The sequence below is a fragment of the Pocillopora damicornis genome, chromosome 6 (assembly GCF_964200805.1).
Source record: "Pocillopora damicornis chromosome 6, jaPocDami1.2, whole genome shotgun sequence".
In the NCBI taxonomy this organism is placed as follows: domain Eukaryota; kingdom Metazoa; phylum Cnidaria; class Anthozoa; order Scleractinia; family Pocilloporidae; genus Pocillopora; species Pocillopora damicornis.
In genome coordinates this window covers 9,717,400-9,741,853 of record NC_142675.1, presented here as the reverse complement: position 1 = coordinate 9,741,853, position 24,454 = coordinate 9,717,400, and the positions used below count along the sequence as shown (strand labels likewise).

The following is a 24,454-nucleotide window of genomic DNA, read 5'->3' as shown; positions in this document are numbered from 1 at the left end:
CAATATTTTCAAAAGGCAGTATTTTTGTCAACAACAAAAACAACAACAACAACAACAACAATTATTGGTCAACTTTGAATGTGAAGTTTCGTTTTGTCTCCAGCTGACCCGGTCAATCTAAATTAGCCAGCGGATGCACGTGATTATGACCAATTTCTTATTTGGTCTGCTGAAACTTGCACTTTTTCAGAACTTGAAAGCTAACTGTAAAGCCACAACATAACAGCCCCTTTAAAAACACCTAACACAGCGAACTTTGAGTTGAACCATTCATGAGCGACCATCTTATTTCTCTCAGAAAGTTTGATGTCAGTATCGTGGTTAATTATTATGTTATCGTAAATGCTGTTCTTCCTTTCTTTTTTGTTGCACTGTAGAACCTATTTTGACATCGCCAAGGAGTGCTCAAGCTATTATACAGGAAATGAAAAACTCTCTATGTCTAGATCAAGACTTTTTCAAAAATACAACAACAGAGGCCAAAAGAGCCATTCGTGGCTTGGCAAGAAAAGTTAAAAATTTAACAAGATTGGATGTGTTTAAGTACTTGAGAGATATCACACCACCAGGAACAACAGGTTTGTTGTTTAATATCATTTCCTTAAATCCTTCTCAGTACTTATATATTATTTTTGAGCAATTACAACCATGATGCCTTGTTAACAAAATGGTCAGAAGGCCTTTAACATCGAACTACCGCTTTAATCCGTGAAATTAAAATATGAGTAAATTTGCATAGAACAAGCAACGCTTTTAAGTTTGTGGTTAAGTTTATGTTTGAATATTACTCATGTCATGTTGAGTTGCAAAATAATGCTCTTAGCTTGTTACTATTTAAATTTAAATTTGAAAATACGTTATCAAGTTACAACGTTAGATTACGTTGTACAGATTCGTAAACTATTTCAATAAAATACAAGAGAAGTACAATAAGGCACAAGTGGTATTTTAAAGTAACCCAGGAAAAACCAGAACAGAAAATACTTTCCGTCAAACTAATTTCGCACTTATTTGCTTTTAAAAATTTTGAATTCAGAATATTCTTGGCGGGGGAACCATTTCTAGAAAGGAATGTTCTTTCCCAACCCGTGGCCGCGACGCAAATTTCCCTTTCGTAAACGGTCGTTGCCATTTGAAACGGTCGATGCCATTTCTCAGAACAGTCGTTGCCATTTGAAACGGTCGATGCCATTTCTAAAACTAGCCGAGCAGACGACAGCCCTCGAGAATAGCTCGTACGCTGTTGGCACGCTCGGACGTCACTTCCGGGCAGTGTTGTTTATAAGATGGTGGAGCAATCCACGTGCGCGAGAGTTGAGCCAGCTGAAACAGAACGAACCCATTCTTCTTGTGCAGAAACAAAACAAAAATCAATTAAGATGCCAACGAGGTGGAACTCCTTTATGCAGTCAGTTGCGGTGAGTTTGTTTTGTATTTCCCGGAATATTCAATCATTTTCAGCCTGGATAAAGTGCTTGTTCAAATAGTCTAAAACATGTTGTTTCCCTTACATCCTTTACATCCGATTACAAGTGATTAAGATTAAGTGATCAGAAATATCAGTGAAAAATAAACCGCATCTAAAATTTTCGTTTATGTCATTAACAAATATCTTATCTGTAAGTGTTGCACTTGTATTCATTACTCTTGTAGGCCTTGAAATTACATTCGATATAAGCTGATATAGTTTCCTCGTACTTTGTATCATTCCACAGCCAGATTTCAAGGAACAACTTGGAAAGGGGGCGGGAATCGGGCAGGTTTCCAAAGTGGTTGGCAATACGTGGAAGAAATTGCCGACAGACAGACGAAAGGTTAGTTATAAACTTCTAACATTGCGAATGTTTGTGTATTAACCCTGCCCCATTTCAGTGGACTGCTGTGTGGTTTATGTGGCTAACTTTGTAAGGACCGAGAGTGTAAATGTTCTCGTCTAACTTTCCAATTAAAAGTATTTTAGATTATGAATGTTGATCTTGAATCAAGCTGGGACCTCGAGCTTAATGTCAATTTTGTAATATAATGTTCAGACTTGTTATTTTTCCAGACAGAACTCTTAAATATACCTAGGGGATAGCAAGGCCCATTATAATGTACCAATTAATTTAACCTAAATTTTAATTAGAAATAACCTACATGTGGCGGATCCAGGTTTTGAGGAAAGGGGGGGGGGGAGGTAAGGGGGTATTATCCTCAAAAAATTATGATAGATGGTGAAAAAAACTGTCTTTGCAATCTAGTTTATATAAAAAATAGGGGGGATCAAAAATACATGATTGTTCCCTAATATATTTCCCCCCTTTTAAAATATCATGCTATGATCTTCATAGGACGGAAAAGATAAAGCACAGAGCTTGAGGGAAGACCTTGATATGGGAATAGCAGAGATAAAAAAATGTCCAACCTGCAGCACCCAGTTCACAAGGGAGAAGGACTTCAAATACCACCAGAAAGGTTGTCATGAGTGCATTTGCGAGGAATGCAATGAATCGTTTGACCATGAGCAAAAGCTAAAGAGGCATAAAGACAAGAAACATAAAGACAGCAACAAGTGTGATCATTGTCAAAAGACTTTTCCAGGGAAACGAAATCTTCTAAGACACCAAAAGTCACATGTTTAATTAACCTATCCTGCATTTAGTGATTTTAACTGGAGATGATTTGAAAGGACTATTGGATCAATCTATAATACATAGTTGTTTTTTTTTAAAAATTATTATTATCGATTTTTGAAATTAATTGTGGTCATTGCAGCACATGTACATCATGTTACTGTTCAAACCAAATTTTATATCATTACAATGTTGTGTTAGACTGTAACAAGAAAGAATGAATTAAAACTTATTTACAATTTCAAACCTTCAATCTTTTCAAAGTTTTACGTTTGTACAGCTTAATCTTCAGAAGATAGACCCCCCCCCCCCACTTTTTGGGTGAAATAACTGGAGGCCCAGGCCTTAATTTACCGAGTATTAGTTAGCGCCCCATGTGAATCAATGGCTGAACTTTGCTTATAATTTTCCTCAATCAGAATATCAGCAAACAAACCTTCATACCCTCAAGGTTTCACTTGAACAAAAATATAATCAAATTATAAGTGTTTGAAATTGGCTAGAGTACTATACGGTTGTATGGCATCGTACCAATTATCTGAACCCATGGAAGAATCCATAAGTTCTGGCACATGTACATCATGTTACTGTTCAAACCAAATTTTAAATCATTACAAATGTTGTGTTAGACTTTAACAGGAAAGAATGAATTAAAACTTATTTACAATGTCAAAACCTCAATCTTTTTAATAACCTTGTTGTTCCAGGGCAGATCCAAGGAGAGAGGTTTTTAATCAAGGCAATTTGCCCTAAGTGAATTTCCCTCTATGTTAAACATTATGCGAACATTTCATTGTTTATTCACTAAGATTTCCCTGTTTTCCTATTTTTTCCTTTGCATGTGCTTTGTCTTGGATTTCATAGTATGGGACCCAGACTTCTTACTTCTTTTAGTGTTTGTACTGCTTTAGCCAAGTCATGGGTGCGCTTCCTCTTGGAGGTTGGTTCTTGTAGTTGTACTGGTCGCCCTTTTGATACAACCTGACGGCTTCCACTACCACACTTTCGTTTTCTGTTGGGCTGGACTCGGATCTTTTTTCCTTTTCCGGTTTTTTTCACCTCACTGGACCCGAAAGAAAAATGAGCGCTTGCCAAATTAGAATGCATAGATCTAGCAGCGGTTAAGGATGTTACCCTTTTTGCGAACCTGATTACACCTTTAGCCAAATTAAGGTCTCTTGAGCTTTGGAGCTTTTGAATTATTTGTTCACAAGAGTTTCTCAACAATTGTTCAGCGTTTGCAATGGAATCATCCTCATCATCATCATTGCTCTGTATTGGTTCAGTGGAATGTTCATCCTCATCATCATTGCTCTGTATTAGTTCAGCAGTTGAGCAGTTTGGCCCTTGTTGTGCTGTTTCCATACTAGTGGATGCCTCTGTTACAAAACCATTAGAACCATCAGTTTGTGATGTTTGTCCAGCATCACTAGAGCGTAATGGCTTATAACAAGCAACAGGAAGTGTCTTTCCTATTGCTAGCCAGGCCAATTTCTGCCTCTCATGTGGATTACTGACTGGAATGAAGTTTATGCAGTCTGCTAGATTTGCCACCCACAGGACATACTGGTGTTTGCATGGGCTCCCGTTTTTACCAACCGTGCAGGTACATATCCCAAGAGTCATGTCCACTTTATAACTGACAAAGAACCAATGAGACAATTCATAAATATATCAATACAACTGGAATTTTTGTTTTTTTCAATCTGTAATAGATACATTCTAGACCTTCAACTGGTTGATCCACTAAGATATTAATGGAAATATTCCTAACAGCAGAGTAAGGACTTGCTCTTTCTCTGCTATAAAAAACTCAATACCCTGCCAAGAAGGGAAATTACTAAAGGTACCCCACCCCCTGGACAATATATTACTCATGTTTTGGTCTTCCTTATGCTAAATCAACATCCTTGGAATGCAGCATATGGATGAACTGCAGGAATTACATGTATCTCATATATTATGCATGTTATGTCCCAATGTTTTATGTATTTTTGCTCCAAAGGGGAGTAGCCTAGAAACACTGCCCCCTCCCCCCCTGCACTGCTTCCCCTATCAAGATAATTTGAATCAGACAATGGGGGAAAGATAGGAAAATAATGCCCACCCACACATGCCCTCTTGTACCATCAGAGCATTATGCTATTGTGACGGCAAAGAAAAAAACACTACTGACCTGTGACTGCTATCTGAAGAGCTTCCAACTTTGAATACATTATTGCCAAAGTTCTCTACAGTTGAGAGGTAGGCATCTAGATCTTTTTTATCGGGGACTTTAAACCCTGTGCTTCGGTCTGTCCCTTTGCCAAAGAGTCGATGTCTGTACACGCCATCAAAACTCCCATCTTGTAGTGATCTTCTAGATCAATAGTCAGCTTGTCTAGAAGCCCAACAACATTGTACTCTTTGGTGCGCTGCAGAATTACATCCTTAAGAACCAAAAACTGAGCCTCAGCAAAATTGTTGGTGTGGTTACCTCCAACAGGCAGTTCAGTTCTAAAGCATAGAGCAAAAGATTCTTTGTCATTGTATAGATTTTGCAAATAGCTGACTAGATTTGGGTATTTCTTGCAACGGCCATCATTCAAAAGTTCACTGAAGCAGTTCTCAAAATCTTGTTTGGTCTCGGCATATAAAGACCTCTTGAAAAGGGTGAGAAAATAAGGTCTATCTGCTTGGCTGATACTGTTCTTGCTCTCGTGAAGCCATCTCCAAAGTTGTTGGAGCATGTGGAAGATGCAAAGAAGTAAAACAGATGTTGGCCAAACAGACTTCAGAGCATTTATTTCCTCTTTACAGTTGTCTGTAAGGATGACTTGGGGCCTTGTTCCCGACCACGATCATTGAATGCATACTCTGGTAAACAGGACCGAAGCATTTCAAAGCCCTGTTTAAGTGTATGCTCCTGCTCATCACTGGTGATCAAGATGCCAAGTGGAAGTGCTCCAGATACATTGTTTGTGCACATTAAAAACACTTTAAGATTGTGCTCTTCTGTATTAGAAGTAGCATCAACAAAAACCATCTCACCAGACTGCTGCACTTCCTTGTGTACACGGTTCATGAGAGGCGTTACAGTAGCAATTATAAGAGGCGTATTATCACCTTCACATATCTGGTAACAAGTAGTAGCTTCAGGGTTGTCTTTCTTGTATTGTTCAAGCCTTTTGGCAAGTCTTTCAAACATCATAACGCCCTGTCCACCATACCTATCCTTACCAAATTGCGTGTAGAGGTAACTAAAGTCCCTTTTTCTTGGCATAACTGCCCTATTGGCCTTTTTCCTGTGAAATTCCAATTCACCCTGACATGATTCTTTGAGTTCTTTCAAGTACTGTTGCCTTGCGGTTGCTGGTGTATGCCCACTTTCAAACAGCTTCAAAACCCTTTCTGTGCACTCAGGAGAAAGGTCGCGGAAATTAGAGGTCTCCAGAGTTTCAAGTGAATGGTTGTGGTCCCACTCTATGTCCACAGAACAACATCCCTCGCTGTCTATTTTGACTATCATCTGAAAGGGGTAATTGGTGTTCTTTACTCTGGCAGATGGATTCAAGTACAATTTCTGCTATGGATCTTTACTTGGACTCCAGTTGCGAGTGTTGTGTTGGCATCTATAGTAGTTTTGCAACACATAGCCGCTTGTTGGTGCCTTCTTTGTCTTTAACTTCAGTGAGATACTGTTTATCACTTCATACTCGGATATCCATTGCTCCAGGTTTTCTTTCGTTATATCTTCGGTCAAAAAGTGCACTTTGAACTTTTCTCCATTTCCTGAAATTACCTTCAGGTAGTAAAATGAATCATCTGGAAGCAAAGCCAGAAAACTCTCCTTTGTAATTTGGGTCGATTCAAAAGATTTTCTTTTCGATTCGACTTCTTTTATAGCTGAAGATATTAGATCTTTGAGAAAATTGTCGGGTTTGTCCGCCATTTTGATTTGATAAAAATCGCGATGGTTTGTAGGAAAGCTAGTCACGCATTGCTCTAATTGTCACGCATGTCGTCGGAGAGAGTCGGAAATATCGGTTCCTTCTTGGCATCGACCTTTACGATGGCATCGACTGTCATGAGAAATGGCATCAACCGTTTTCAATGGCAACGAACATTCCAAGAAATGGCGTCGACCGTTTCAAATGGCAACGACCGTTTACGAAAGGGAAATTTGCGGCCGCGACAGTCATCATTTATTCCTTTGTTCCCCTTGACAACAAGCAGCCTCTGTTTCGAGCCAGTTGTAAAGCATGAAAGACACTGAAAATTTTTACCCAAAAATTGACTGCGCGAAAACTGGGCTACCGGTCTTCTCGCCTATCTAGCTCAGAAAAAAAATACCAGCTGGGCCGCGTTGCTAAGGTTAAGATGTCGAAACAACCGCACCATAGTGTAACGAATTTATTCCGTTTCGCTCAACAACAGCTGAAAAGAGAAAGTTAGTCTCGAAAAACAACTAAGTTTAAAGTTCTTATCAAAGCAGCGAAAAGACGCGAGCGAGAGACAATACACGTGATAAAAGAATCAATAATGATAATGGTAAGGGAGGGTCCTCATGAATTCCATAAATCATAGTTTGAAATCATTTGACTCGTGTGGTCGAGCCTTTCTTACGATTCTAAGTTTGCGTGTGAAGCTATTGAGTCAAAGTCAGTATTTACTCCTAGGACGATTCTTCTTTTCTTTCAGGTCCTCGGTTACCTGATGATATGCTTATTAAGGAGATCTCGGAAGGCAGAAAATATCTTCTGTCAGAACTTTCAATACGTAAGTAACCTTTTGTGAAATAGTCGTCTGATAAGAGCGTCTACAAAAAAATTCATTTTTACAATGGCCTGTTGCATGTTCCAGGCCATTGACGTTTACGATAACTAAAACTTTTTCGAATCCAGCCTGGATTAAAGTGACCGAATTTACTACGATGTGGGTGCTTCCGGCTGTGAAATTTCATTTGCGACCTAATGACAACCGGCCGAGAGACACATTCCCTTTGTAATCACTTTTATTAGACCAGTAAACTCGTGGAGTCACCCCGTATCATGTAATGGAGCCCTTTGCACATGTTTTCAGTCTCGTACTTTTGTATCGCTTTTTTGTTTCTGTTCACCAGGAAAACAAGAAGCACGAGGCGTTTTGGGAACATACAAAAAACTTCATATCACCAAAAAGAACCGACAAATCCTGTTCTTCTCGTTTAAATAAGAAATATTAAAAAAGCAAAAAGACTTCTGTTATTACTAGTGAGTCTGGAAAGGCGTCTCTACTTTTACATCTTCTCTACTCCATATGTTGAGTGCATCACACAGACCCATACTAGAAATGAAACCATACTGCAGACATATTATTCTTTTTTCATCATAACGGTTCATGAGTATATCCATTCTGGCAGTTCATAAAGTAAGTCATTCATATTACTTTATGGTCTATTGGGCGTTGAATTATAAACAAGTCATATTTCGTGACGCACAATTAAGGTAGATGTTTGTTTTCTTTATAGGGAAATATTCCGAAACATGGCATCTAAAGAGGAGACTGGATTTGAGACCAAGCGACACACACTACTTAGAGAGCACTAACTTAGTGGCCATGGATGTAGTGGCCAAGCGACACGATTTAAGAACAGTGGGTGAGCTGTATGACTTTCTATGTGAGAAGGGGCTGCCTGACTTTGCCGATAGTCTTTAAATATCTTAACGTTACCAGTCCACGAGGATCTCTCGATGTCAGTTTTTTAACTCTTACCTATGAGATGATGAATCAGCTTACCTTTACCACAGGGAACAGTTTTGCTAAAGTCAGTGATACTCACTTAATATGATTAACTATTCCTATACTTCCTCCGACTTAGCTAGTTAGGTAGGGTTGGTTATTATAAAAAGTCATGTTAGTATCGGAAGGTAATTTAGTATTGCACATAATTAAAGTTGGCATTAAAATTTCTCTCAATAGTAACTTACGTTAGTTTTCTAACCGACGCTAGAAATCATTACCTATTATTAGTATTGTAAATAGTAGTTTGTGTAGTGTGATCGTCCGGGTGAGTGTAGTTCTGAGAAGAAAACTACACTCACCCGGACGATCACACTACACAAACTACTGATACTCCTGGGTTCAAACCATTTACTTTATTGTAAATAGTGCTTGTCTTTGAAATGGTAGTAGCAGAAAAGTTTCTTATTTACGTGGTGTTTCCATCGGGTTCAAACTTACAATTCTTTTTAAAGGATTTAATTAAACTAACTACACTACCAAGGAAAACCGAGAAAAAAAAAGAGGTCAAAGTCAAACCTGCTTTACAAGGATACCATATGTATTGATACTGTACTAAAACCTAGACGATCTCGGTTCGAAAAATGAGTTTTGTCAATTTCATTTGGAACTCACTCAAGGAGTTGGATTGTTTAATCTATTTGGTGATGCTTTCCATAGCACAGCCCTGCCTAAGCTTAAACTAATAAATAAATAAATATCTTTCGCCAGCAGGCAACTTCTCCCTTTGGTGGTTTTCAGGCTGGTCCTTAGTAAAAAAAAAACAGTAGCTTAAAATTTGTTAACAGTTAAAAGAGCATACAATAACAGTAAAGTCCCATGATAGAGTTGATAAAATCTTAAAATAAATAAAATAGTTTTTATAGGCCTCTCAAATAAATCAAGGCTAATTGAGTTCCTTGTAGATATTGGAAGAGCATTCCATGCGTGTATCGCTTTATAAGTTAGTCTTTCTTGCCCTTTCTGGCACCGAGATTTGGGCATTTCAAAATTGTGTTTGTGCCTAGCGTTGTAAGAGTGGGTATCCCTTAAGTGTATTAATTTAAATTCCCAGTAATCAGCCCATGCATGCATTTAAATAGAAAAGAAAGACGGTGTTGCCGTCGCCTTTCTGATAAAACAAGCCAATCAAGTTCGTTAATTGCCTCTGTTACGGAGGAATGTTTAGCTTTATCAAGGATTGATTTAGCAGCTTTGTTTTGTAATAACTGGACTTTAGCCATAAGAGTTTCGTTGTGTTTGTCTCCCCACACGATATCACTATAATTGAAGAGAGGCAAGATCTTTGATTTGATGTAAAGTTCTCTGGTGTGTATTGGTAATAAATGTTTGATCCTTCTGAGAATGCATAGTCGTTGATTTACTTTGGTTGAAATGTAATCAACATAATCACTCCATGTTAGGGTTTCGTTTATAATAACTCCCAAGTATTTGTAACAATCTGCCTTGTCAAGGAACTCGCCACAGATTTGTAGGCTAGTTTTCTCGAGGGACTTCAGTCTTTGTGAGCTCCCAATTATCAAAAACTTAGACTTGGCTTCATTTAGTGTAAGATTATGTTCATTAAGCCATTCTGCTACACTAGCAAGGTCCTCTTTAAGCATTTGTTGTAATTCTGTAGAAGATTTTGCGGAACAGTATAAGGCAGTATCATCTGCAAATAGCGGGGTGATCTCCGGTGTAATAGCCACGGACTTCGCATAAATATAACACTGAGTCACGGTAATTGTGTAGTTCTCAGTAGTTCTCTGGTTATTGTGGTTCTTATACTATCAGACTTCACATAATATAACTCTTAGTCAGGGTAATTGTAGGAATGTAGTTCTCGGTAGTTCTCTGGTTCTTCTGGTTCTCGTGGTTCTCGTGGTTCTCGTGGTTCTTTCCCTCCCCCAAGCTCCTAGCCATTTTATGTCTGAGCCAGTAGTATGATCAGTGGCTGTAAACATTTATAGTTTTTTTATTTAATTAACATTTATTGAAGAAAAATTTACAGAACTAAACTTACATTACATTACTCTACTTACATTACTCGACATAATTCTACTTATAACATTACTGTACTTATTGGATTAGATACTAGTACTTATTTCCTACTTATACTTACAATCACTTACTAACAGTCACTTATATTACAGCGTAATGTTACATCACACTTCTAAACAGAACATGACTTACAATACATTACAATACTAAACGCGCAATTCGCGTATTAAGCTCTCTTGCCTACTTATAATTACTTGAGCGCTTTACAAAACGGCACCTTAATTACTTTCTACGAACACTACAAAATAAATTCAGAGACAGTGCTGGTAGGAAAAAAGATAAGATTTTGGGCTTTGGTTTAGTGTGTCTTTTTCAATTGGCTGGTTAAATCAGGAAAAAAAGGCTTCGCGGGAAAATTTGTGACTTAGGGAAGAGCGCATTTCTCTATTTGCCTTTATAGTATAGCTTTTCTTTTAAATTCCTGCGTGTTTGGTTTTTGCCTAAACATTTACAAGCGTAGATGTATTCTTTTGGAACAATGACGAAAAGATATAGTATGCGTCTTGGGTAATCAAGAAAGCGAGTGCGGAATAAGAAGTAGTCGATCCTCGATTTTAGGTTGAACGATTTTGATACGTAAGTAAAGGATTTAGACTTTGGATGCAGTTCACGATCAATATCTGTAAGGTTTACTTCCTCCATGAGATCTATGAGTGTATTTGTACCGCTTCTAGCCTTCCACGGAAGACCACCGAGTTTGTGTTTCTTCTACATGTTTATTGTCATTTTCCCGCTCTTTCTTGACCTTCTGTTGACCTCTTTCCTCGACAATCATGGATGGAGAGGTCGAGCTTTGTACAATTTACGATTTGGAAGCTAAATTAGCGAATTTATCCCTGCCATTCGAAGAGAGCAGCAATGAAAGACTGGCTTAATGTATCTGCGCGTAGGCATTGAAACGGGAGATGGTTCTGTTCAGTGTATTGACCTCAACTAGCGCGCTTATTGCAGACAACTCATTACAGGTCTTCTCGATGTACGAAGAAGGGGGGAATCTTTTCGTTGTTGTGGTTTCCCCCTCAGGTTCTAGGAAAACACCTGCGTGCCATTTTGGATGTATCGATCCTATCGTGGAACATATCGAGTCAAAAATAGAGAAAAGCGTCGTTATGACGCGTCGAGTAATTGCCTGTTCAATCACTTCACTACGGGTAATACTAGCACTATCATCTGCATCAACGAGGCCCACTCATTTCTAACGAAGGTTACGAGTTTATCGAAAGGTCCTCAAGCGAATCTTACCATGGAACGGCTATGCAAGTGTTACGACGGCGATTGCTGATACGAGCTAAAGGGCAATAGTGGTAAACGTACAGGGGTCCTGTCGGCACGAGTTTCGCTCCTTGCCTTTACTACCCCAACGCAGTTCCTCGAAACGGTTTGGCCGAAGATGTTTGCCGAAAATGGCCTGGCTGGGCGAGTGCTCCTTTTCTACCAGAAAAAGGAGGAAAAAAGACCCGTACGTAATGGCCCAGCTTTGCGAAGAGCTGGATAATTATCCTATCCAGTCTCTTAATTTGGTGCTTGAGCAAATTCATGTAGAACATAAGTACCCGTGAGGCTTTTTTAAAATTCGCTAAGCGTCAAGATAAGTTGTCAAGCACACAAGGGGCCAGCGCGGAAAAGGAAGCCAACTGCAATAATTCTAAGCGAAAAAAGAATTTGGAGACAGGGTCGACAAGTCATAAAATTACCTTGGGAACAATAAACATGGCAATAACTCTTGACCAAAGCCTCGAGATTTTCAAGGGAATTTCGCACGCGGTGAGTAATTAAATGTTGTACATGTATTTCTATGACTAGTTTCTTTGCTTGCTCCTATAAAATATAAAGCTTTGTTTTTCTTCCAGTAGTTTTCATAACCGAAAAATTCTCTAGGGGAGAAGGGGAAGCAACAGCTCTAGAATCACACACTCATTTTTTGGGGTATTAATTTTGGCATTTGAAAGGACCAGGTTTACAACTGTGACAACATTAATAACAGTAAGTTTTATACTGTACTTACAATTTTAGAATGAGAACAAAAACCTCTTCTGTGCTAACTATGTATCAAACTCTTGGTCGTGGAACAAGGAGGCCAACATTCATGCCCCTTGGCCATTAGCAGAAATGGACTCGACCAGAATTACTCTATTTTTTGTTTAAATTTTTATGTGTGCCCAGTCTCCCCAGGTGTCAGGACTTAAAAAAGAAATTCATTTTAAATCTCCTTGAGTTCCCTGGTGCATTTACATGTATGAATTAAGAAAGAAAAGGTATTCGCCATTTACCAGACCATGAAAATATATTATCCAACTCAAAGTAAATAATTTAAACTTATGGTGTTTTTTTAAATTTACCTTTATTATAGTCCAGAAAATTTAATGACTCTGCTAGGTGATAAAAGTGGGTGTGGCAAATGAGGATGTTACCCTTAGAATCTTAACAATGAAAGGGCCATACACAGCTACCCGCCGCGTCTACTCAAGCTTTTCCTCGCACTGCCGTCCAAATGTCAATCTGGTCCAAAAGTCCATGCAAGATCTGGCAGCTGCTGGTCTTGGCATATTTAAAGTCATTAGCAAACTGAAATTTTTTTATAAAATGCTGCACAGTGATGACCTTCAGCAGAGGCTAGCTAAATAGAACATCTCTGTGCAAGACTACAACACAATATTCCTGAAGGATGATGACAAGCTTACTGCAAGAAATATCTTCATAATGTTTAAGGGTCATCCATTTTAAGCTGAACTTAATGCCTTTAGCGAGGGAGCGACATTGCCACAGCTGCTTTAGCTGAAATTATTATGAACTTTAATAGTGATATATATGTACCCTTCCATAAATATTGATTTGAGGGAAATTGAGAATACTGTCAAATAGGCATTTATTGAGAGAAATTATGATAGACCTTGTGTAGGTCTAGAAAATATCCGTACTCCCCCCACAGAAGGGGTTGGAAATTCCAGACAGGAGGGTGGGGTCTCAGAGACCCAAATTAATTGAAAGAAATTTTGAACTACCTTTGAATAGAAACTCCATTTTTGAGAAATAATGAATACCTAAAAATAGAGACATTTTATAGAAAGAAAGTAAAGAGACATTTATTTAAAAGAAAATAGTTGTTGAATACCAAACCAAAACAATATTTGTCATAGAATGTTAAAGTTTAAACTATACTTGAATACTACAATGCAGATACCTTACAATTAACATGTTATTCATTTGAAATCCTATTTATAGAGTTCTGGATGTTAAATTGAATCTTAACTAAAATTAAAACAAGCATAATTGATAATGATGTTTACATTTAAGTTACAATCAAAATGCTACATATATTATGCATTAAACAACCAAACAATGAAACAACACCCCTGATTCAAACTATGGACATGTTTGAACAGGGTGATTCCACAAGGGAAAAGCAAATATGAAAGTATAGTTCAATTTTTAGAACGTTGTACAAAAGTCACACAGAAAAATGATTCAGTGCTGTCATAATGTGCCTGCATGTCCATTTACAATGTACTGAGAAGAAAATCATTCCGATTACATTTAAATTTATTTTGCAGGGAAAATGCAACGTATTGATACATTATGCATTGTCATACTTAAATTTAATCAGAAGAAAATAGATAACTATAATGTATGCCACATCATGTCAAAAAACATTTATGCCGCTGATTGACTTTGAGCATGTCAAAAATTCCAAACAGTTCTGAAATTTTAAATTAAGGAAAAGCAATGTTAACGAAAGGAACACAGTATCGTCAATGTCACCAACTCCCTCAATTACGCTCTATGGAACTTGTTTTAGGTCATTAATGAATGCTTTCTTCTCATAGCTTTTGAAAGACCGATAAGACCTTTAGCAGTAGTTTCTTAAGGCCTCCTTTCCTCACACAAAAGATTGCATTGAGATCACTAATGCCCGAGTTTAAAACATCACACTGGACTATTTTGTTGTTGTTATTGACTAGAGTCAAGTCTATTGTACTTTTGGATGTAGCCGTGACTCTAGTGGGCTTGGAAATTATCAGTGTTAAATTGAATGAAAGTGCAAACTCGCCCAACCTGCAAAGTAAGGGATTTTTTTTGCTGAGTAATCAACATTAAAATCACCAAGGATGATTGTTTCAACTTTATCCAAGTTTGTGTCATCCAAACAACGTGTCAGAGCTTTAATAAAATCTTCAATGTTTACATAGCCCGGTCTATACACGACGCCGACAGCCATGGGCTTGCAGAACCGTCAGTTAATTTCGATCCAAAAACACTCAAAGGTATCGTCCACAAATTTAGCTTGGCGAATAAATCGGATACCGTTCCTAACATAAATAAGAACTCCACCACCGCAAGCTTTCGACGAATTCTGTCGGTCTTTTCGCACAATTGAGTATCTCATGATAGAAATTTCGCTATCACTAATTTCAGATGTAAGCCATATTTTAGATAAAGCCAAAATATCGGAGGAATATTTGTCAATCAGTTCCTTCACACTGTCTAGTTTGTTCAAAAGGCGGTTGACATTCAAGTAGCCTACTTTAAATACTCGAAACATACGTATTTCTGGATTATTTGCTTCGTGAAGAGTAGAACTACTTCTAGGACAATCGTCATCCATACCAGACAAGTGCATGTGAAGGGAGAGAGCAAATGCACATTGTGCAAATCCAATTCGCAGAAGGGTCAGATATAAGATCGGAGTATTCACAGTTGTTCATGCCAATACGTTTAACATGATACCAATTATCACAGTCATTACACTGAATCGCTTTTTGGTTGCCCCTACATCCCTTGTTACACAGAAAGCATGGATTTTTAACAGGATCAGGATTAAAGATGCACAAAGCGATGCGTTCAGCGTGTGAAGTCCTGCTAACGTCTTCAAAGGTGAGGGAAGAGTCGGTCCACGATGTTGCTGGTGCCAAAGCGTCGAATTACGGCTGGGATATTGCATGTAATTTAGTTTACGAGCAATAAGTAAGAACGAACCATCGTTACAAAAGTTGCCGTCTATCTTAAATGACGTGAATAAAAGAACTAAAACGATAATTTTGTGGAGTGACAGCGAGCGCAGAGTGCCATGTAACAACGCCATTTTGAAGAAACTGGAAAAAAATCCGTAATAATCAAAGAACTTTACGATGTTTCATCGACTCTCTAAACTTCTTTCACAACAATTAGACGAGTAATATCTTTGACGAGTATTATTATGTTCACATATAAACGAGCCGTGATATGTTTAAAGCAAAGAGATGCAAGGGTGTGTACTCCAACCAGAAATTACCAAGTGCTAGTTCATGGACATATCTGACCGAAAAAAAGAAAAGTGATATGCTTTATCATTACACTGACAAATCGGTGAAAGATCATTTGACAGATCTGGCAGCTTCAATCTCGACAAAATTTTCAGGACACCAACGACGAAAAGGTTGAAAATAAACATATTTTGAAACCATGTAGGCAAGATGACGTCCTTCTCCGTTTGCAATCTTGATTAAAATGCAAGCCGAACTCATGCATAAAAGAGGGGGGCATTGGAATTTTCAATTTTGGCTTTTTTTTGGATCGGTTTTTCGGTTTTTGTGCCAAAAAACTTCGGTTCCTTGGTTTTTGGTGTTCATTTTCCTTTTTTCAGCATTTGGTTTTCGGTTTTCGCGAAAAATATTAACGGGTTTTCGGATTTGATATCCGATGCAGTTTTCGGTTTTTCCTCTTTGACCAATTTGGGTTCCGGTTTCTCTTCGATCTGAGCGGCAATTATGCGCCTCCACTGATCTCGAATAGCACCTTAACGCAAATGTTATCGAGACGAATGCATGACAAACCTGAAATAAAACTGAAATAACGCAGGGATCCCTAGGTAGCCTACGTGTAGCCGTACCTTCCCCCCCCAAGGTGGGGGGGGGGGTAAAGGGTAAAGGGTAAAGGGGAGGTTACGGCTACACCCTCTTATCGCACATTTCCCGGATACGATACCTGAAGATGTAAGAGCCCAGTGAACAAATACCTCTTTGTTTTATGTTTGCCCGAAGGAGAACTTACTCGCTGGATAACCACTTTTACGTGTAAGATCCGTGATTTCCTGGAATTATTTTTTAGTGTACATCCACGAACTCTATATAGAAATCGCTTGCTCCCCGAGCAGATTGAGGATGGATGAATCTCTCTGCTGTCAAGATCGACATTGACTCGAAATTTCATCTAGAGCTCCGATTTAAAAGATTCTTTGTTTGCAGCACTGACCCCGGTTCGAGGCAGATTTGTGCCACAAAGACGAAAAAGTGTTTCGAGATATTGAATGTGTTCATTCATGTTATTGGCCTGATCTGAAATTCACAATGTAGACTGATATTATAAAGGTCCGATAAATAATTGTCATTTTACTTCAAATTGCCCGGCCACAACGTCTGGTTAAAATTTATGGTTTACACGATACTCCGATGGATCAGAAGTTCAACTTCTACACACGGGTTTTGAAAGATTAAAGATTTACCTTCACTTCACATAAATGATTAAGGAGATTTGAGAATGAAAAGGCCTGTCCCTTCGCACATGAAAACGCACAAAGTTCGAAGAGCGATATTCTGAAAACCCCAACCACCTGCCAAGGGAAGAGTAATCTTTACTCTGACAGAATCTGTTTTGCTTTTAAAACATTGGTCAACAGGAACCACTATCCTTTTGAGTTTGAAAATTGTCATTCGTAGATGTACTCAAAAACGTTTCGAGCGAGCAAGCCATTGCCTCGAATCCAGACAGGAATAAAAATACACCTGTCAAACTAAACAATGCCCATCATGGAAACACCAGCACTTGTAGATTTTCCACGTTTGCCGCGAATTTTAAACCTCTGGATGCACCAGTTGGCCCTATCGGCCGTAACAAAAATGTCAGAAATTGGAGCTCTTTCCGGAGCTCTTTCCGGAGCTCTTTCCGGAGCCGTATACAAGTTTGTAAATTTTCATCATTAGTTAGGGTTTATTAGTAACGTTCCTAAATATTGTCACAGACTTTATGTTGGATAACTCCATTTTATGTCTTCCTTGATGGTTAATATATTTTTGCTTTGAAAAGAATCTGTTCCGGCCTTTGAAAATATTTTAACAAGGTTTGCGATGTCTCAGATAAGATGTCGAAGTTTCACAAGAACTATTCCAATTTTGTTGTAGCTGAGTTGTAGGTGATGGCAAAAGGCAAAACCTACATAGATGTAAGGTTTTTATGTTATCAAACGGTTTTCCTCGATGAAAGCTTTACTTTGGACAGAAATTTTGTAACGAGCTCTTGAAGCATCCTCGATCGAATCTTCGAGAGGCAAAATACCGCATATTTCCAGATTATCAGATTTCCAAATTTCCAGACTTCCAAGTTAAGATTAGTGCGAGTAAAGCAAAGAAAGAAGAAGGAAGATTTGCGACAAGCCGGTTTTGGGCCGTGTACCTGAAAGATTTCTTCTGTCGATCGGTAAGGACCAATTCAATAACTGGGGATTTTGTCTATTGAAAATTAGGCCCATTGTTTGTTTTTGTAGTGATTTAACAAATGTTTTCATCTTGAGTGCGCCAACGTACGTAAAATTCGCTTTAAAGCGTTGCTCGCAAATAAAGGCAGCTTCTTATCATCTATTTCCGTTCATGAAGAGTAAATCAACAAAGACGGCCATTTTTTCCGTCGTTTTAGCCGATTATTGATTCTTATATTTAACAAATAGAGAAGCCTTGACTGTGCTCTGTTTTGTTGTAAAGCGTGCAGGAAGCGGCTAGAGAACGAAAGAAGTGTAAGGAGAACACGAGTCGTAGTCGAGTCTTTCTCCCTACTTCTTAAGTTCTTGAGCTGTGTTTGATTTTTATTACTGTGCACAGGAGCTCCCGTACTGACCCTATGTCATGGCATTTTCTCAGAACCGTTTATTTTTAGACTTTTATTTCTTTTCCCGAGAAGTAGGCTTACTCGAGCTCACTTAAGTAATATGATCGTGAAACGCGAAGAAAAAATGACGGCCTTATGCGCCTTTCTTTTTCTGTATTCCTGCCCTCCGTACAGGAATCTTGGCATTTTGTTCCAGGCTACGGCCAGATTGAGAGAGGAAACTCTATCTGTTGGACCCTTTTGACGGTTGAACGGTAAACGGTTTAACGGCTAAACCCAATTAATGACATCTTTCAAATACGAAAGAAAGATATGGAAGATATCTTAATAGATATGGTTGTGACAAAGACGAAGACGACCGCCGCACGTGATGGAAAATCACTGGATTGACGGCATTTGGTTCGTTTTAATAAACCACCTTAAAAGCAATAAGAAAACTGGCTGCTATTTTGAGGAGAAAATCGCAACTTGATCCTTACCGATCGTTTCTTTTCGCCGTAGTAATTTCTTTCCATCCTACCAACAACTTGGTTTGTTGTCGAATACCGTACTCTACCGTATCAGATTAAATTTTAGAGGCCCCGTCGTGGCTAAATTCATTAAGGATTTTGTAGATATTGAATCAATTAGCATAACCACCATGCATAACCTTGGAAGCAACAAGAGAAGTCGATCGAGCTATGTTGACGAACAAAACGCGACTTTGTCCTGATGATTACTGAATTTCTCTTAAGTAGTCTCGTTCCACCCTGCTTACAGATATGTCTGTTGTCGAATACCGAGGTCTTCTGTATCAGTTTTGCGAGGAAATAGATTGGCAAACTCAACGCAGGAAGTTGATATTTATCCTCAGAGCTTTCCTTCCTGATGATTTGGAAGGAGGTGTCTCAAACATTGAGTCGTTACTTACTATACTGGAGGAGAAGAATATTATTGGAATCGATCGTCTAAATGTAATGAAAGAACTACTCAAGGAGATAGGAAAGCGGGATCTTCTTCGCAGAGTAGAGCGATTTGAAATTAAGAGAAAGGACTACAAACAGTTACTGGAGAAGATAAGTCGCGCACTCGACGAGCCCAATGAACTGCAACGATTCATTTCAATCTGCAGAGGACAAAATCTGATAGCTCGAGAAAGCGAAGATATCGTAGATGTCAATGCATTGTTCACAGTTCTAGAACAACAGAACAATTTGGGAATTGAAGACCTCACTCTCCTGAAAACCTTAACAAACGAGATGGAAAAACCAGATTTGTGCCGACTTCTAGAGGAGTTTGAGAAGAAGAGAAAACAGGAAAGAGATGCCGAGCGGGAAAGGGAAGAGAGGGAAGACAACATACGAAGAGCGCGAGGTAAGGAACAATTTCTAACCGAATTCTTCCTTTATAAGTTGACAGAGTGCCAAAATTTGCAAAATACATCTATGTAGTTTATTGTGATTTTATTGATGGGGGTACAGCTGTTTATTTGCACCTTCTTGAAGGCATCGATAGAGTGCTGGTAAGAAATGTTGAGACAATATGGCGGGCGTATAAACAATAACTTCGTTCCCAGGGCCTCCTCTGTGTTATTTTAGAAACTTAGGGTTTAAAGGAGAAGTTTGCTTCACATAGTACGTGGTGTTTACATCCTCCGTGCAATTTGTTAGTTACCGCGGGATGAGACTCCAACGAATCAATAAGTTCTTGAAATTTGTCTTCAGTTACGTTAAAAAGGCGTCTATGAACGCTTCTATTTTCAAAACACCTTAGCAATCTGGTCATCCACGACGCAACGTGCTATTTATTAACAGCTACTTTAAAGTTATCGAAAAACTACCTTTTAGTTCCTTTCATTTCTTGAAACAGATCTCTAAGAGATGCAATATGTGAGGTTTTACCCCACTGCTGATCAGTTAACCATTTACATCCTAACACCAGCTTATATATTCTCCATTCTGTTCTTCATACATTTGCTATGGCACTGACAAGGGGAATTTAGTTTAAAATCTAGAGCTTAGCACGTTTGCGGTTAATTTCTTAAGTTGTGGGCCAAATGTTTGATTCAGTGGTGACACCTTAGTTGGAAATTAGATACTAGTTACCCTCAGGGGTTAAAGGTTAATATACCAGTGATAAAATGGCCCTGCTGACCGTAAATCTAAGCCAGGTAATGAAAAGTCTGCGAAGAGAATTACTTCACAGATCAATGTTCAATATTTCTCTACCTGATTAAACTATTGTATATTTAATAATCCAAAGATTGATTTATTTCGCATTCCAGCTCAGGCCGCGTCTGTTCTTTCTGGTGGAATAAACATTGGCGGAAGATTAATGGGAGGTAAGGCAGTGTTAATTAATCTTGCTGAGAATTAGAGCCAAATTATGTGGAACCTAAGACCTGAAACGGTAAAACCTGCTGACACAGTGCTTTTAAGAGGCTCACGTTAAGACTAGCGCTTAAGACTAGCGCTTCTTTGAAAAGAGAAAAAAAACTCTTGACCAAGTGAAACCATCGATAAAAGCTTCATCGTTTTGCGGCGTTGTGCTGCGCGCTATTATCAACTGATCCAAAGTACAGTAAAAAGAATTCAGCATTTCCAGGTATCTTGTCTGGGGTTAATAACAATAGTGAATTGTTGCTTTTTTTCCTCTCGTCCTCTTGCCGAGTATAGTTGGTGAATGTTGTTAACAACAAAGCATCCTTATCGTGTTAATAAATTTATAATCAACTGGTTCGCTGATGAAAAAAATATACTGAGAGACCAAGCATAGTGAAGGGCATTTTCTCCCTTGGGTGAACAGCACCCTCATGAGAAACTTTCCCAACCCCTCTCCCCAAGTGCCGCTAATTTGACACGCCGACAATTTTGCGACGATTTGAAATTCATCTTCGTCGAGTCTCGGCACAATTTCCTTAGCGCAACAAACAACAAAAGGCTTTTGTTTGAACTTGTGAAGTCGAATTTAACCCACAACAATGGCCCATTTCTTGATACGTAGAGTCTTTGAGTTGATTGCATACTCAAAACTAATATTGTCACCCTTACTCGAAAGCAACGATGAGAACCAACCAAAAAAAATTTGCTTCATATCTACTGAATAAATATAAAAATTGTTGAATCTGAAATATATTTGTTTAAGTGCTGTCCTTGGAAAACTCTTTTGCATTTTCTTTTCTGTGATCGGAAAAGAATACCTTATGTTTATAGTCCATCCACGTCTCTTTATCCATAAGTTTCCTTGTCGTCTCTCTCAGTAACGAATACATTTCTGAAATAGCAATTCACTCAAATGTAGTCTTTGCTAGACTCTCAGTTGATGGGGATAAGCAAAGAAGCGGGAAAGCGAATTACGAGAGGAGTCTGTGAAGGACTGCTCTCCTTAGCCAACTCTCCCTCAACGTTTGTTACCTTGCTTAGCTCCGCTTTTTCGGTCGACTCCACAAATGGCTAATGTAAACCCTATGATTTTTACACTTTTTGTAGTTGTCACACCTCACTGTACTTTTCGCAATGCTGCTGGTGGTGCTGTGGTCGTCACTACGTGGATGGTCCTTCGCAGAAGTCCCAGTATGGAAGAATTTGTCAATGCTTTCAAAGAAGCTGTTCTTCCACTTGGAAACTGTTTGCGTGCAATAAGTGAAGGATCGATCCGATTTACGCTTCAAGCAGAAAATATTTCCGCTCTCGAGGCACTGTGGCAAAGATACCAGACCGAAACTCTACAGAAAGAAATGCAGGAGTTTCTTGTTACTGAGGAAATAAAGCAGCTGGCAGGTGGTGAGGTGACGTTGACTGTGCACATCGACGAGGAAGAATACAGAAATGCCATGTGTGATTTTATAAGATTAGGAACAGAAGGTATATGGACTTAAAAAGTTTTACAATGATAATTTCTCACGTGAAATAAATCAGAGAGTTATTCCGCTTGTTGTATTTAAGGGAGAAAGTTGCTCCAGAAACCATGTTTCTTTTATTGTTATAGGGACTTTCGAAATTAAAACTCTTGCTAAGGTTCTGAGATTTCACAGAGCAATCAATTGCAATTTGAAGTCAATTTGAAGCACCGATCTCAGTGTAGAGTGCGCTGAAATGAAAAACATAGCACCATCATTTTTTCAATGGGTTAACTCATTCATAGGCGAAATGAACGTCCACTTAAGAATTCCACTAGTTGCTCTTTTCCTAAATTCTATTGGGGGGCAACAGCTCATTGAGTCATTTCCTTAAAACACACTTTCAGAGAGGAGCGGTAGAGAACAGAGAGGATTAAAAGATCGAGCAAGTTCGGAATCAGACCTCTCGAGAATGCGAGGACTGGTTTCAGAGGATGGAAAGGATTTTCCTCAAGTTAAGAAGTTAATGTCATTTGCGGCAAAAATCCGAGTCGAAGAATTCTTGGAAAATCATCAAGAGACTCACAGCACAATTACGCGCACATTTGATAGTGGAGTAGGTACTTGGAGTCCTGCTCCCACTGAATGCGGATCCGAAGAAGGCGCTGAAGGTAATATTAGATCTCGTATGCATGGGTGTGTGGCAGAAACTGCGTAAAACGTTTTTCTTTTTCTTTGTTTTTACGTTTAAAAGCTGGTGTCTCTGATACGGCTGGTACGTGAGACACTAGATATACATTCATCGAAAGAGGCGCTTCCCCTCCATGAATATGTTCCTGTTTGTTGATCTGGTTGATTTGCCATTTTACATGCGTTCCTTTATATGAGACTTCCCTCAATTTCACAATTTACTCAACAACACTCTCTCAACCTCGAGAGATATATCATCGGGCGACATATCGGGGCAACGCTCATTTACAAGTCATTTCCCTGCAAATGTGACATTTTTACACCACTTTTGACGTCACCACTCTTCACCTACGATTTAGGAGAACTTTAATTCCAGCGAGGTTTATTTGACGATATGACATATTTCTTATCAAGGAATGGAATCTTAACATGAATTAAGGTTTCTTAAAGTACGTACGGTAGGAAACGTCCATCTTTTTTATACCCTTGAAGGTACAAGAGAGCTATTCTTTTACCAACGAGCCTGTTGACGGCTGTCTCTGATGTGAACTTCGGTCTCGATTTATAAAAGTTACCTATTGAACGTTACTTTCGAGGGGGCCAACTGACAAGAATTCTTGCACTCGTTTTCCAGATATGTTAGACAACCTCTTGGCAGTGGGAAAAACTTCGGTCTTTGTAAATACACGTTGTTTTAGGGAGAAATATCTTATTCACTTGATTGGAAACCGCCCTAGAATAAATACCGCTTCTAATCAGAAAATGTAAAGTTTTTTCGATGATTATTTGAAAAATATCTTTAGGGAAGTAATCCTCCTTAAAGTTTTGAAAACTCCAGTAAAACGTTTTCATGTTGTGAATGACAAGTTGATTCGATCGAAAGAAGCTTGCAAAAATTGGCGCAAACTTCTTTTTTATAATACAAATTTAGGAAAATCTCCAATATAAACAGGTTTAGAGTTTGTGTGAACGCTTTAATATGCATTCCTCCCTAGATTATTTACGTAACTCACCACTTTATCAGCCTGGCCTGAGTGCCTAGTATTATAATCCCCTCTTTGTCTGACTCAAATAAATACACTTACAATCACTTAAATCAAGGTACATGTAACATCAAAATAATCGCTTAATTATCAGTGATCGTAAGTTTAACCAAAATAACCAGGTAATTAAGCATTATAGGCATTGAATAAACTAATAAAGGAGTCAGCGTTGAGGAGTGAATTTCATACTTGGGACCAATAAATCCCGCTGGCACAGCCAAATATTAACTCCCCCTAAAGTGCTCCTCGGGACCCCTTGTCATATATTCACACTCTGTCTTCAAACAGCGTCATTAAGTGGGAATATTTTGATCCACAGGGAGCAGAAAAGAAAAGTTTGACCACGTCGAAGAATGGATAACAGATGCCGTTGGAAATTTGGACAGCATTTTGTCAGAACTTAAAATAACAACTCAATCTGAAGGTCTTTTACACGTTTTTGACTATTTGATTAAGTAATATAGGTGACCGGACTTCCTTTCGTCGAATTCGGTCTTCGATCATAATCGTGATTACAAAATCGGACGACTGCAAGGCGGGAGTAAGATTTGTAAATCACGAGTGTGATTACCGACCGAACTGGACGAAACGAAGTCCTGTCACCAATTAATCACGACCGTTGCAATTTCCAAAAA

General features: G+C 38.7%; 4 protein-coding genes across 4 annotated transcripts; 3 read left to right on the top strand and 1 right to left on the bottom strand.

Moving 5' to 3' along the window:
• The first annotated feature begins 297 nt into the window (after positions 1-297).
• LOC149043842 (uncharacterized) lies at positions 298-8,288 on the top strand. The gene is made up of 3 exons (XM_089210796.1): positions 298-578; positions 7,293-7,370; positions 8,101-8,288. Exons 1-3 carry the CDS (start codon positions 425-427, stop codon positions 8,286-8,288), a joined length of 420 nt encoding a protein of 139 aa, XP_089066922.1. The 5' UTR covers positions 298-424.
• Positions 1,096-3,287, top strand: LOC149043844 (uncharacterized). The gene is made up of 3 exons (XM_089208914.1): positions 1,096-1,418; positions 1,716-1,814; positions 2,331-3,287. The coding sequence occupies exons 1-3, from the start codon at positions 1,287-1,289 to the stop codon at positions 2,619-2,621; spliced, it is 522 nt and encodes a 173-aa protein (XP_089065040.1). The 5' UTR covers positions 1,096-1,286; the 3' UTR covers positions 2,622-3,287.
• On the bottom strand, positions 2,597-5,341 carry LOC149043843 (uncharacterized). The gene is made up of 3 exons (XM_089209952.1): positions 5,016-5,341; positions 4,789-4,971; positions 2,597-4,251 (listed from the first exon to the last, which is right to left on the bottom strand). Exons 1-3 carry the CDS (start codon positions 5,339-5,341, stop codon positions 3,471-3,473), a joined length of 1,290 nt encoding a protein of 429 aa, XP_089066078.1. The 3' UTR covers positions 2,597-3,470.
• Positions 8,289-19,030: 10,742 nt separating the features above from the next.
• On the top strand, positions 19,031-22,804 carry LOC149043841 (uncharacterized). Its single transcript, XM_089210795.1, has 4 exons — positions 19,031-19,622; positions 20,533-20,589; positions 21,737-22,111; positions 22,494-22,804. The coding sequence occupies exons 1-4, from the start codon at positions 19,031-19,033 to the stop codon at positions 22,802-22,804; spliced, it is 1,335 nt and encodes a 444-aa protein (XP_089066921.1).
• The last annotated feature ends 1,650 nt before the right edge of the window (positions 22,805-24,454 follow it).

Bases quoted from the DNA above. Each gene is read 5' to 3' on its own strand.
- LOC149043844 (XM_089208914.1), top strand. From the start codon at position 1,287: ATGGTGGAGCAATCCACGTGCGCGAGAGTTGAGCCAGCTGAAACAGAA. The intron at 1,419-1,715 runs GTGAGTTTGTTT...ATCATTCCACAG, and splicing joins CCTTTATGCAGTCAGTTGCG to CCAGATTTCAAGGAACAACT. The intron at 1,815-2,330 runs GTTAGTTATAAA...TGATCTTCATAG, and splicing joins TGCCGACAGACAGACGAAAG to GACGGAAAAGATAAAGCACA.
- LOC149043842 (XM_089210796.1), top strand. From the start codon at position 425: ATGAAAAACTCTCTATGTCTAGATCAAGACTTTTTCAAAAATACAACA. The intron at 579-7,292 runs GTTTGTTGTTTA...CTTTTCTTTCAG, and splicing joins CACACCACCAGGAACAACAG to GTCCTCGGTTACCTGATGAT. The intron at 7,371-8,100 runs GTAAGTAACCTT...TTTTCTTTATAG, and splicing joins TCTGTCAGAACTTTCAATAC to GGAAATATTCCGAAACATGG.
- LOC149043841 (XM_089210795.1), top strand. From the start codon at position 19,031: ATGTCTGTTGTCGAATACCGAGGTCTTCTGTATCAGTTTTGCGAGGAA. The intron at 19,623-20,532 runs GTAAGGAACAAT...TTCGCATTCCAG, and splicing joins CAACATACGAAGAGCGCGAG to CTCAGGCCGCGTCTGTTCTT. The intron at 20,590-21,736 runs GTAAGGCAGTGT...CACTTTTTGTAG, and splicing joins TGGCGGAAGATTAATGGGAG to TTGTCACACCTCACTGTACT.
- LOC149043843 (XM_089209952.1), bottom strand. From the start codon at position 5,341: ATGCTCCAACAACTTTGGAGATGGCTTCACGAGAGCAAGAACAGTATC. The intron at 4,972-5,015 runs GTACAATGTTGT...CTATTGATCTAG, and splicing joins ATTCTGCAGCGCACCAAAGA to AAGATCACTACAAGATGGGA. The intron at 4,252-4,788 runs GTCAGTAGTGTT...GTTCTTTGTCAG, and splicing joins TCTTCAGATAGCAGTCACAG to TTATAAAGTGGACATGACTC.